This window comes from Heterodontus francisci, chromosome 10, assembly GCF_036365525.1.
Source record: "Heterodontus francisci isolate sHetFra1 chromosome 10, sHetFra1.hap1, whole genome shotgun sequence".
Lineage (NCBI taxonomy): Eukaryota > Metazoa > Chordata > Chondrichthyes > Heterodontiformes > Heterodontidae > Heterodontus > Heterodontus francisci.
The window spans coordinates 44,649,204-44,662,905 of NC_090380.1; the positions used below are offsets into that span (position 1 = coordinate 44,649,204).

At 45.0% G+C, this 13,702-nt stretch overlaps 1 protein-coding gene across 3 annotated transcripts in view; it reads left to right on the forward strand.

The window, feature by feature from the left end:
- The window catches only part of LOC137374434 (superoxide dismutase [Cu-Zn]-like), a 60,887-nt gene that overhangs the window by 25,162 nt on the left and 22,023 nt on the right, over window positions 1-13,702 (forward strand). For all 3 annotated transcript variants that reach the window (XM_068040544.1, XM_068040545.1, XM_068040543.1), the window contains exons 3-4: window positions 4,199-4,268; window positions 9,829-9,946. In XM_068040544.1, coding sequence (XP_067896645.1) covers window positions 4,199-4,268; window positions 9,829-9,946 — 188 coding nt within the window. The remainder of the gene's footprint in view (window positions 1-4,198; window positions 4,269-9,828; window positions 9,947-13,702) is intronic.

A 13,702-nucleotide genomic window follows, 5' to 3' on the forward strand; every position in this document is an offset into this window, starting at 1 on the left:
GTTGGGCTTAGGACACTACCCTGAGGAACTCCTGCAGTGATGTGCTGGAGCTCAGATGACTGACCTCCAACAACCACAACCATCTTCCTTTGCGCTAGGTATGACTCCTGCCAGCGGAGGGTTTCCCCCCTGATTCGCATTGACCTCAGTTTTGCTAGGGCTCCTTGATGCCATACTCGGTCAAATGCTGCCTTGATGTCAAGGGCAGTCACTCTCACCCCACCTAAGAGTTCAGCTCTTTTGTCCATGTTTGAACCAAGGCTGGAATGAGGTCAGGAGCTGAGTGGCCCTGGCGGAACCCAAACTGAGTGTCACTGAGCAGGTTATTGCTAAGCAAGTGCCACTTGATGGTACTGTTGATGACACCTTCCATCACTTTACTGATGATTGAGTGTAGGCTGATGGGGCGGTAATTGGCCGGGTTGGACTTGTCCTGCTTTTTGTGTACAGGACATACCTGGGCAATTTTCCACATTGCAGGGTAGATGCCAGTGTTGTAGCTATACTGGAACAACTTGGCTAGGGGCGCGGCAAGTTCTGGAGCACAGGTGTTCAGTACTATTGCTGGAATATTGTCAGGGCCCATAGCCTTTGCAGTATCCAGTGCCTTCAGTCATTTCTTGATATCACGCGGAGTGAATCGAATTGGCTGAAGTTTGGCATCTGTGATGCTGGGGACTTCAGGAGGAGGCCGAGATGGATCATCAACTTGGCACTTCTGGCTGAAGATTGTTGCAAATGCTTCAGCCTTATCTTTCGCTGGGCTCCCCCATCATTGAGGATGGGGATATTTGTGGAGCCACCTCCTCCAGTTAGATGTTCAATTGTCCACCACCATTCACGGCTGGATGTGGCAGGCCTGATCCATTGGTTATGGGATCGCTTAGCTCTGTCTGTCGCATGCTGCTTATGCAGTTTGGCACGCAGATAGTCCTGTGTTGTAGCTTCACCAGGTTGACAGCTCATTTTGAGGTATGCCTGGTGCTGCTCCCGGCATGCCTTCCTGCACTCTTCATTGAACCAGGGTTGGTCTCCTGGCTTGATGGTAATGGTAGAGTGCGGAATATGCCGGGCCATGAGGTTACAATTCTGCTGCTGCTGATGGCCCACAGTGCCTCATGGATGCCCAGTTTTGCATTGCTAGATCTGTTCGAAATCTATCCCATTTAGCACGGTGATAGTGCCACACAACACGAAGGAGGGTATCCTCAATATGAAGGCGGGACTTCGTCTCCACAACGACTGTGCGGTGGTCACTCCTACCAATACAGTCATGGACAGATGCATCTGCGGCAGGCAGATTGGTGAAGACAAGGTCAAGGATTTTTTTCCCTCTTGTTGGTTCCCTCATCACCTGCCGCATACCCAGTCTAGCAGACATGTCCTTTCGGACTCGACCTGAGTTTTTTGAATTTGTGCAAACAGTTTGAGCAGAAAGCTCCTGGACTGAGAAGATCTCTCTCCTGTCTGCTCCCATCTCTTTCTCACAAACCTCTGAATCCACTGAAGACACATGAACCCCAAGAGAGAAAAGTCTCCTACAGCAAACAAGGTTTAAGAATAATACTGGGCCCCAACAAAAAGCAAGATCTACCTACAATCAAGGACTCTACAGTGAGCTCGAAGAACCGTAATAACAATTGTTCAGATATTGCCTCAAACCTTTCCACTTTATTTTTCTTCTGCTCTCTTCTGTCTCTATTTGCATGCGTGTATCAAGTATGCATGCCAGCGTGGGGCGCGGCATGTATCCGTAGACATTAACCGATTTAGAGTTTTATAAATTGCAACTTTTCTTCTTTAAACCTAAGAAAGCCTTTTTGTGCTGGTTTGTTTGCCTTATAAATGGAAAGCGGTGAACACGGATTCACCAAAGGGGGAGCTAAAAAAACTGTGTTTAAAAATAAAACCCTGTTACAATAAGACCAGGTGAAGGCTGAAAGGGAACCCTAAACCTCTTTCTCACCTGGTCATAACAAATCACAGCACAGAAGGAGGCTATCAGCCCATCTTGTCTGCGCTGGCTCTCTTTGAGACCAACTCAGCTAGTCCCACTCCCCCACCTTTTTCCCCATAACCCTGCAAACCGTGTCTCTTCAGATAATTATGCAATTCCCTTTTAAAAGCCACAATTGCCTTCACCACACTCTCGGGCAGTGCATTCCAGATCCTGACCGCTCACCTCATTAAAAATGTTTTTCCTATGTCGCCTCTTGTTCTTTTGCCAATCACTTTAAATCCGTGTCCTCTGGTTCTTGATCCTTCCACCAATGGGAACAGTCATGGGAAAAGTGAGGGCAGAGTTGAGGTAGCAGATCAGCCATGGTCTTGTTGGATGACAGAGTTACTTCAACTTTTATTTCTAATCTTCTAATGCAAGATTTTAACTCCCTCAAAATCTATTCACTTACACAGTTAAAATTGAGCCCATCTGACCTATAACTGTATCAAGGTTTTCAAAGGGAAAAGAAACAAAAGGGAAAGGTAAATAACATGTTGCTTAATTATGTGCTGTGGAACACTATAGATGCATGGCTAAAACCTGTTGCCCACCGCTCAGTTTATTCATGAGTAATAGAAACGTTCTTTCTGGGGTAAGTTTTATAAATGGATTGAGAATCATGTGGGATCCACTGACCTCTATTCCCAAATTGTTGATACATGCTGCCAGCTGTCTGCTGGGAGTCTAAATTCATAACATTCACTCTTTGTGCTCCAGTTCACCCCCACCCTCACCACACTATTTCTCTCTGCCCCTTTAGATGCCTTGGGCCAAATTTTACAGCCCCCTCGCCCCCCACCCCCAACGTCAGGGGTCGTGACGGGGGTGGGTGGGGGCTGGAAAATGCCTCTAGCAAAGGCCTGCCACGGGCCTCAATGCCGGGAAGTCCCGGCCTGATATTGCCAGTGTTGGCAAGGCCTCATGGCGGACCCTGCCACTCAGCGATGGGGTCAAATTTACATATTTAAATAAATGTAAATTAACAAGATAATTACCTGCTCGTCTCCACCTTCTGTCCGCTCCAGTATTGATGCTGGTGGCCGGCACTCCCGTGCCTTCGGATACCCATCCAGGAATCCAAGGTGGGACACTGGTGGCGAGGGGGGAGCAGGTAAGTTTTTCAGTGTGAGGGGTGGGAGTTGCTTCAGAGTGATTTGATTGGTGTAGGGGATGGTGGGAAGGGGTAAAGATTAAAAAGTTTGTGAACTTTGTGGGGGTGGGGGAGGAAGGCCAGGTGCACAAGGTAATTATTTTGGTGGGGGGGAGAAGGCAAGGAATTAAATGTATGGTTATTGGGGGGGTGGGAGAGGGGTTGGATTAATATATTTAATTTTTTAAAACACATTTCCTTTTAAAGATTTAAATGTAGGAAAAATGGCGTCAGTGCCTGCACAATGGCGCCTGACATCATTGTCGGGAATGGACCACCCACTCCCTCCATGTCATTGGGGTATGAGCAGCCATTTAAATGACCCACCGCATTCTATATTGCGGCAGCTCCGCAACATGCAGTCCACACAGGCAGACCTCCATTTTTGAAGCTTGCCGCCGAGACTGGCGACGATCTTATAAAATCCAGCCCCTTTATAAAATCATCATCAAGCTTGCTTTTGGTCAGCTTCATTAATCTTTCTTACCCCATTTCTCAGTCTCCCTTTGTGAAATGCTTTAGCACCTTTAAAATAACATGCCCTGTTTATATGCAAGCTTTTTTGGATATGCTGATCTTTGACTAACCAACCAGAATTCCAATCATATAGATGTTACAGAAAATTGCTCCTGCAGAACAAGTTACATATTTCTCTGCACGTGGACATGGTCCCCTTCAAGCATTGTAAGAGCTGTTCTAGTTCTTAACACTTCATGCCTGTTAACCCTTTCTTCCCCGTTTTTGTTGTTGCATTTTTCATTTCCTTGCCTTGAATGGCTTTGTTGGGGTTAGCCTCCATCCTATTCTCCGACTTGTACTAGACTTTCGGACTCTATAACTATCTTAATTTGGTCATTCAGAAATAGTTGAAGTGTTGGTATTGCATATTTTTGTTCTCTCTGCATCTTTTTCTCTATTATTATTTTGAAAATTTATAAAGTACCAGAAAAGAAGTGATGACTCAAGGACCAAGAAATACACAGTAGCATTTCCTACAGATACAGAACTTGTTACAAAATCATTCCAGTGCAAATTATTTATTTTAGGCTACACCAGTTCGGGAGTTCATTATAACCCCTGTGAGAAAAAACATGGAGGACCAGAAGATACGGAGAGGTGATGTTTGCATCAGTAAATTTAATATTTAGTCGTGCAGTTAAGATGCTTTATTTAGTTTCTAAGCAGAGTTCTGAGTAGATCAATTTGTGCTTCGGAGCTGTAAATGTAAAGCTAAAATGCAGCAGCTACCTGTGTTTTTAAGTGATTTTGGATAAATCTTTATGTAACTTGGATGAATAAAGTTTTTAATCTTCAGACAATTTGTCCCCAAACATTGTGATGATTATGCATGACTAACAGTTTGTCAATTGTTTTGTATCTTTTAGTAATTTCATATCAGGAGGAAGTCATTTAATTTGTGTTTAGGACCCAAACGTTAAGATGTGTAAAAATTGGTTCCGTTTTAAAGTGACGATTCAAATGGTCCTTCATGCTAAGAATCTGAACCTCCAACAAAAATACTCTGATAAAAAATATTTTGCTTAAAGTAGTAGTTTATAAACTCCAAATCTAGTTTAGCATTTTTATGTGCGTGTATTTTACTGTAAAAATGTTCCCTGCCCTTTCTGTATTTGGATAAAAATTGTGGATCTCAACAAAAGTATCCCGCTTTTGTGAAGAAAGGTTGAAGAAAGAAAGAACTTGCATTTATATAGCACTTTTTATGTGTTTAGGATGTTCTGAAACAATTTTCAACTAATGTATTACTATTGAAGTGTAGTCACTTGTTATTGTTAAATAGCATCTTTGATATAAATTTTTTTGGTGATATTGCATGAGTGACAAATGTTGGTCAAAACTACTCCCCCCGTCGAATAATGACATGGAATCTGAACAGGCGGGTTGGCCTTTAACATCTGAATTAAAAGACAAAGGGAGTGATGTTAACTTGCTCCTCCTGGCAGAAAAGGGGAAGACACACAATTAAAATTGCTACAGCGTGCCTGCCACCTGTTCCTCCTATATTCTCTTCGACTGCCATGTTAATCGCATGCTTTTTTTTTTAATAGGCTGGGTGCTTGCCGGGAACAGGCAAGGGCCTCATGAATGGATGCAAGTCGAGGTTCTACAATGTCATGAGAATTCAGATGCAAAATTGCTGCTGAGAAGTATCGAGAAAAAAGGGACGAGTTAGCATTGCATGGACAGGCTAGACATTAGCACCTGATGGTCTTAAGAATACAGCTTGAATTTCTCAAGCTGGCTGTGCGATTTGTTGAGGTGAAAGAAGGGTTACAAGCAATGTCCCCTCTAAGCATGGCCATGCAGAAACCAAAAGTTACTGCACAGGCTTTGCACAAGTCAGCCCCCTATGTGGCTGTGCAAAAAGAATCAGCTGCACTCTACAAAAAAAAATTAAAGGATATATTGGTTACAAGTTGCAGGCAGACACTGCTCTGATAAGCTTCCAACTTTGCCTTTCCCGATGTTCGTGGCTTTTGCTGGGCCATTAATATCCAGGCCACCCTGTTCCATTTGGATGAGGGCTGTGATGTCAAGTGTTCCTCCCCCAGTCTTGCTGCTGTCCCTTGCATTGTCTACTGTTTTGCAGAAAGAGAGGGCGAGAGCTTGTCAATGGTTCTTGTAAAGGAAGTGAAGATGTGTAAGATGTGAGAAGACAATGCTGCTAGTGGCTGGATTTGCACATATTTGGAAGGTGAGGTGCCCTTGTGATGGATGTGATGAAATTATTGAGGCAGAAGGTGAAAGGAATTGCCACAGCTGTTATTGGGAGGGATGAAGAGCTGCACTTACCCTTGCTGCTCTTATAAAATAATTGAAGCCCTTCCTGCATTAAACCCAGGCCCTTAGGTTGACAGTACTGGCACTGACCCCCTCAGACACCTCAATCTAGGTCTGCTACATAATGATCCTGGGTTTCATTCTGGTATTTCCCTCCTGACATGTATCTTAAGTTCATTTCCTTACAGCAGTAATTTTAAAAGCAGAAAATTCAGCTTCCCTTTAAGAGGTGACTTTTTACCGTAAGTAGGCTTGGCCAGCCTTTTTAAAAAATTCATTCATGGGATGTGGGCAATGCTGGCCAGGCCAGCATTTATTGCCCATCCCTAATTGCCCTTGAGAAGGTGGTGGGGAGCTGCCTTCTTGAACCGCTGCAGTCCATTTGGGGTAGGTATACCCACAGTGCTGTTAGGAAGGGAGTTGCAGGATTTAGACCCAGTGACAGTGAAGGAACAGCGATTATAGTTCCAAGTCAGGATGGTGTGTGACTTGGAGGGTAACTTTGCAGGTGGTGGTGTTCCCATGTATTTGCTGCCCTTGTCCTTCTAGTTGGTAGAAGTCGCAGGTTTGGAAGGTGCTGTCTGAGGAGCTTGGTGCATTGCTGCAGTGCATCTTGTAGATGGTACATACTGCTGCCACTGTGCGTCGGTGGTGGAGGGAGTGAATATTTGTAGATGGGGTGCCAATCAAGCGGACTGCTTTGTCCTGGATGGTGTCGAGCTTCTTGAGTGTTGTTGGAGCTGCACCCATCCAGGCAAGTGGAGAGTATTCCATCACACTCCTGACTTGTGCCTTGTGGATGGTGGACAGGCTTTGGGGAGTCAGGAGGTGAGTTACTCGCCTCAGGATTCCTAGCCTCTGACCTGCTCTTGTAGCTACGGTATTATATGGCTACTCCAGTTCAGTTTCTGGTCAATGGTAACCCCTAGGATGTTGATAGTGGGAGATGCAGCGATGGTAATGCTGTTGAATGTCATGGGGAGATGATTAGATTCTCTCTTGTTGGAGATGGTCATTGCCTGGCAGTTGTGTGGCGCAAATGTTACTTGCCACTTATCACCCCAAGCCTAGATATTGTCCAGGTCTTGCTGCATTTCTACATGCACTGCTTCAGTATCTGAGGAGTCACGAATGGTGCTGAACATTGTGCAATCATCAGCGAACATTCCCACTTCTGACCTTATGATTGAAGGAAGGTCATTGATGAAGCAGCTGAAGATGGTTGGGCCTAGGACACTATCCTGAGGAACTCCTGCAGTGATGTCCTGGAGCTCAGATGATTGACCTCCAACAACCACAACCATCTTCCTTTGCGCTAGCTATGACTCCTGCCAGCGGAGGGTTTTACCCCTGATTCCCATTGACCTCAGTTCTGCTTGGGCTCCTTGATGCCATACTCGGTCAAATGCTGCCTTGATGTCAAGGGCAGTCACTTTCACCTCACCCCTTGAGTTTAGCCTTTTTGTCCATGTTTGAACCAAGGCTGGAATGAGGTCAGGAGCTGAGTGGCCCTGGCAGAACCCAAACTGAGCGTCACTGAGCAGGTTATTGCTAAGCAAGTGCTGCTTGATGGCACTGTTGATGACACCTTCCATCACTTTACTGATGATAGAGAGTAGGCTGATGGGGCGGTAATTGGCTGGGTTGGATTTGTCCTGCTTTTTGTGTACAGGACATACCTGGGCAATTTTCCACATTGCAGGGTAGATGCCAGTGTTGTAGCTTTACTGGAACAGCTTGACTAGGGGCGCGGGCAGGCAGATTGGTGAGGACGAGGTCAAGTATGTTTTCCCCTCATGTTGGTTCCCTCACCACCTGACGCAGACCCAGTCTAGCAGCTATGTCCTTTAGGACAGCCAGCTCATTCAGTAGTGGTACTCCCCAGCCACTCTTGGTGATGGACATTGAAGTCCCCCACCCAGAGTACATTTTGTGCCCTTGCTACCCTCAGTGCTTCCTCCAAGTGGTGTTCAACATGGTGGAGTACTGAGTCATCAGCTGAGGGAGGGCGGTAGGTGGTAATCAGTAGGAGGTTACCTTGCCCATGTTTGACCTGATGCCATGAGACTTCATGGGGTCCGGAGTCGATGTTGAAGACTCCCAGGGCAACTCCCTCCCTACTGTATACCACTGTGTCACCACCTCTGGTGGGTCTGTCCTGCCAGTGGGATAGGACATACCCAGGGATAGTGATTGCAGTGTCTGGGACATTGTAAGGTATGATTCCGTGAGTATGACTATGTAAGGCTGTTGCTTAACTGGTCTGTGGGACAGCTCTCCGAACTTTGGCACAAGCCCCCAGATGTTAGTAAGGAGGACTTTGCAGGGTCGACAGGGCTGGGTTTGCCGTTGTCGTTTCTGGTGCCTAGGTCGAGGCCGGGTGGTCCGTCCGGTTTCATTCCGTCCGTCCGGTTTAATGCTGAAATTGCACTGAAGCAACGAGCTGGCAGCCTGTTTCTCAATGTAATTGGGTGGGCACAGAATGAAGACAGGGCTAACATTTCTAACAATACAGCGTTCCCTGAATACTGCACTGGAGTTTCAGCCTAGATTACATGCTTAAATCCTGGATTTGGATTTGAATCAATAACCTTCTGACTCAAACAAGAATGCTACTATTTAACCATGTTGACACTTGAATGGTGAACTAAAAAAGAGAAGGGTACTACTTTTAGGATAATTGATTGATTGAAATGCCAGAATCTCACTTGCAGTACCTTTCACATCCTCACAATGCCGAAAGTACTTCACAGCTAATGAATTATTTTTGATGTGTAGTCATTGTTATATAGGAAGAAGCCTACCACTGAATTAAAGTGAACAAAGAACAAAGATTGTGTTTACAGTTTGCTTAAACTAAATAGGGAGGAGCAGGGGTCACCATCTCAAATTATGTAAAAGCAGAACCAGGTTAGATGTTGGGAGGCGGCTCTTTTCACAGAGAAGAGTGGACCTGTAGGATATGCTGCCAACAAACGTTGATTTGTTGGATTAATTCAAGCAAGATCTGGACCAGTTTCTGGCTAGGGCAGAGATCACCTCTTACACAAGGTAGTTACTGTATAACATTAATCAGGACCAGATATGGTCTCCTGAACTAGTATTGGTCACCTACTAGGGTCAGAGGAGAATTTTCCAATTTGCACCCGTTCCCCACCTTTTGGAGATTACCTAGCTTTCAGGTCGAATGGTGATGTACAAGGCATTGCAGTGCTGTGGGACAGACTGTAGAGGCCTGCTACTCGACGGGATCCGGTGACACTTGACGGGTTCGGGTTGGGTTGGGCCCATCTTCAGGGCCTGGCTTTTGGGCTCGGGTTGGGTCGGGCCGAGTCTAGGTTGAGTCAGGTCGGGTCGAGCCGGACGCACAGGGTAAGTGCTCTGCTGGTAAGTACTGAAATTAAAAAAAACTTACCTGAGCTGGGAGTCCGGGACGAAACTGAGTCTGCGCAGTGAACGAGTGATGTCACTGTGACGTCATCGCACATGTGCTGCAGCTTCGTGGAGATTCTGAGTCCAAAAGGATGGTCGGGTTGGGCTCGGGGCAAAATCGGAGGGACTCGGGCCGGGTCGGGCTTGGGTCCGCAGTGGGTCGGTCGGGTTCGACTCGGGTTCTTTTTTCCCGACCTGAGCAGGCCTTCAACAGACTGGGTGAACCACTAGTCGTCTTCTGCTCTTCTGTCCTTTACTGGCTTACGCTGGCTCCCCGTCTTCCAGTAGATTGAATTTAAAACCTTCATCCTCATCCACAAATTCCTACACACATTTCTCTACATTAAAGGTGCTATATAAATGCTTTGCTGTTGTGTTGGTAGTTTCTTATTTGTGTCTTCTTGTAATAACTATAATTTTAAACCTTTATAATTCATTGTAGACATGTTGGTGACCTGGGTAACATTGAAGCTAATGATGATGGTGTCGCTAACTTTGAAATGCATGATCGACTTCTTCGTTTGGCAGGAAATTATTCAATAATTGGACGCACTTTAGTGGTAAATATTGTATCCTGTAGTCCCAATTTCTGAATGCCAAACTAAAAATGGCACTTGTTGTAGTTAAAATCAAAGCATAATATTTCACTCTTTTAAGTTCCCAATTTACTTTCATCCTATCCTTTAATCGGGCAGTTCTAGGATAGTTATCCATCTCAACAGTTTAATCCATTTCCACTGTTCGACTTAATCTGTTGATGTCTACCAACCACACACCTGCGCTGTTAGCCCCATCAGTGCAGAAACATATCCCTATAATGGTGAATCCTGTTCTGAAGATTATCTAGCACTATTTTGAAAGCCAAATGGTGCACATTCAACTACGTTTGCTAGGAGCCTATTCGCTCCGCAAATTTATTAGTCTGTAGTGCCAATTAATTTGTTACATGGTATTACATAATTAAATAGTATTTAAAGCAACAGGGTCATGCCAGTCTTTATGCTCCACACGAGCTTCCTCTCACCCTTCTTCATCTAACCCTATTAACATATCCTTCTATTCTTTTGTGTTTATCTAACTTCCCTTTAAATGCATCTATGCCATTCACCTCAGTTATTCCTTGCTGTAGTGAGTTCCATGTTCTAACCACTGTCAGGGTAAAGAATAGAATTCTGTTGAATTTCCTGGTGGATTTGTTAGTGAGAATCTTATATTTATGGTCTCTAGTTCTGGTCTCACCCACAAGTAGAAACATTTTCTGTACATCTGCCCTATCAGGTCATCCCTCTTTTTTTGTTCAAGAAAAGAGCTTGAGCCTGTTCAACCTTTCCTGATGGCTATAACCTCTCATATCTGGTATCACTACAGTAAATCTTTCTGCACCTTCTCCAGTGCCTCTATCAGTTTTATAATATGAAGGCTAGAACTTTTCACAGTACTCCAAGCTCTGATTCCAGAGCTCTGAGATGCAGAGGTGTCCTTGTGCCTGAATCACAAATGTTTAGTATGCAGGTACAGCAAGTAATTAGGAAATCTAATAGAATGTTATCATTTATTGCGAGGGGAATTTAATACAAAGGTGGAAAAGTTATGCTACAGTTATACAGGGCATTGGTGAGACCACATCTGGAGTACTGTGTACAGTATTGGTCTCCTTATTTAGGGAAGGATGTAAATGCATTGGAAGCAGTTCAGAAAAGGTTTACTAGACGAATACCTGGAATGGGTGGGTTGTCTTATGAGGAAAGGTTGCACAGGCTAGGCTTGTATCCACTGGAGTTTAGAAGAGAAAGAGACGACTTGATTGAAACATATATGATCCTGAGGGGCCTTGACAGCGTGGATGTGGAAAGGACGTTTCCCCTTGTGCGAGAATCTAGAACCAAGGGTCACTGTTTAAAAATAAGGGGTCGCCCATCTAAGATAGAGATGAGGAGAAATGTTTTCTTTCAGAGGGTCGTTAGTCTTTGGAACTCTCTTCCTCAAAAGCGGAGTCTTTGAATATTTTTAAGGCATGGATAGATAGATTCTTGATAGGCAATCGGGTGAAAGGTTATCGGGGGTAGGCAGGAATTTGGAGTACCATCAGATCAGCCATGATCTTGTTGAATAGCGGAGCAGGTTCGAGGGGCTGAGTGGCCTACTCCTGCTCCTAATTCGTATGTCCGTATGTGGTGTAAGCAAGATTCTATACAAGTTTGATATAACTTTTCTGCTTTTCAATTTTATTCCTCTACAAATGAACCCTAGTGCTTTTGTTTGCCTTTTTGTGACCTTTTTAACCTGCATCACTAATTTTAGTGATTGGTGTATGTGTACCCCCCGCCCCCATCTCTTTCTGTTCCTGTACCCCATTTAGACACTTATTTTCAAAGAATGTGTGGCCTCCTTATTCTTCTTACCAAAATATACCACCTGACACTTGCCTGTAATGAAGGTCATTTGCCAATTACATATCCATTGTGCAACTTTATTCAAGTATTCCTGTATTTTATTGCAGTTCTCCCCTGAAAGACTTGCATTTGTATAGCGCTTTTCATGACCACGGGATGCCTCAAAGCATTTTACATCTAATAAAGTACTTTTCAAGTGCAGGGTGGAATTTTATGGACCCTGCAAGAGTGGAACATGTGGCATGCAGAGTGATTTAATTAGACAGGAGGTGTTTTTTCAGATTCCTGACGGCAGGATTTCTTACCGAAATTAGGTATACCACGTGTTTGCAGCGTTCCAGGGTTCCCTGAGCATGGTGACAGATTGCAGCTTTGCACTTATTTAAATTCCATGAGTACTCATTACCTTACACTTAGTTTCAATTCAGCCCTATCTGCCAGATTAAGTGAACAGTGAACGTTATTCCTGTGCCACCAGGTTCATGTTTGTTTCAACGTGGCATGCATCTGAGGTCAGTGTTTTCTTTCTTGAAATTATCATCAAAACAAGCGCCAACACTGGAATGGATGTTTGACTCCGGGCTCGGCACCAACAAGGGTGATTCTTCTCAGGATGGCGGCGAAGGCACGGGTGTGTGTACATGGAGGAGCAGGGGAGTGTACTCGGGGAGGACGGTGGGGTGATCAGCTGCATGGAGGAACGGGAAGGAGGAGGGGAGCACAAAGGGTGGGGTGATAGAGTATATGGAGGAACGGGAAGGAGGAGCTGCTTGTTATTCCTTCTGAAGCTGGCTGTGAGCGGCTGTGGGGGTAGTGGGTTGATTTGAGCATTACAGTCAGCAGATGGTCATGAGGGGCCTAAAGGAAAGAATGAGTGCTGTCACCATCGGGGACCTTTGGGGAGAATTCAGGGTACTGGCTGGCAGAGGGAATGGTCACAGTCAATAGGGGCAAATGGATTCGGTGGGAGGGTCAAAAGTTAAGGATGGGTATTCTACAACATCATAGGGTGGAGAACGGGACTCGGCAATAATATTAAGGTGGATTTGAGGAGGATCAAGGTCAGAGTCGACATGTTGATGGGAACAGCGGGGGAGGGATGGCATAAATAAATAGATGGAGGCACTGCCAAAGGTAATGTGTGGAGGTTCAATGGTAACAGAAGAAAGTGTTAAGGTTACACTGGGTGGGTCATGAGTGATGTGTAGAGGCTGGAAGGTGGGGAGACTTGCCCTAAATTGTACACACACCATTTTCTCCAACAATAATGCAAACCACCTGGCCACTCAAGGACTGCAAGGAGAGTGGGGTGAAACATGATATTGGGTGGAGTCTCCACCTGGTTGCAATTACAAGGAACATGAAAGCAAACTGCTCATTGCCTCCATGGTTCAGCTGATAGCCAACGGAGGGCTGAATTGGAATGCTTATTTCATTTTTTTGCAAAGCTGCAGCAACATGGGTGTGATGGAAACCACACCTGCCAAAAATGAGACACATTAATTTCGTCATATGATACATTATTTTTGAACTGTTACTGAACTTGAAATAACCAGTTTAAAAAGACCACAACAGTGGCTGACAACATGGCTGCACATTTGCATTCTAAAGGACAGTGGCTGAAAACATGCTGCACATTTTCATTCTAAATGACAGTTGCCTGAAGAAGACGATGGGAGTGCCTCCCTGATTCAATTAGCCAGTTGGATTTTGGCAGAGACGTTGAATGTGTAAGAGCCAGTATTCCAGCTCCCCACCCCCACCGAGAGTGTCTGATAAGCTGAAGGAATCCACAAACCTCGCAGGAGAGGTTGTTTCAAATAAGGAGCTAGTCACATGATTAACCTGCTGGCCAACCTGAGGGTTATTGGAATTATACCACTCAGAAAGGAACAGACTGCAATTTGAAGACGAGAGAAGGAA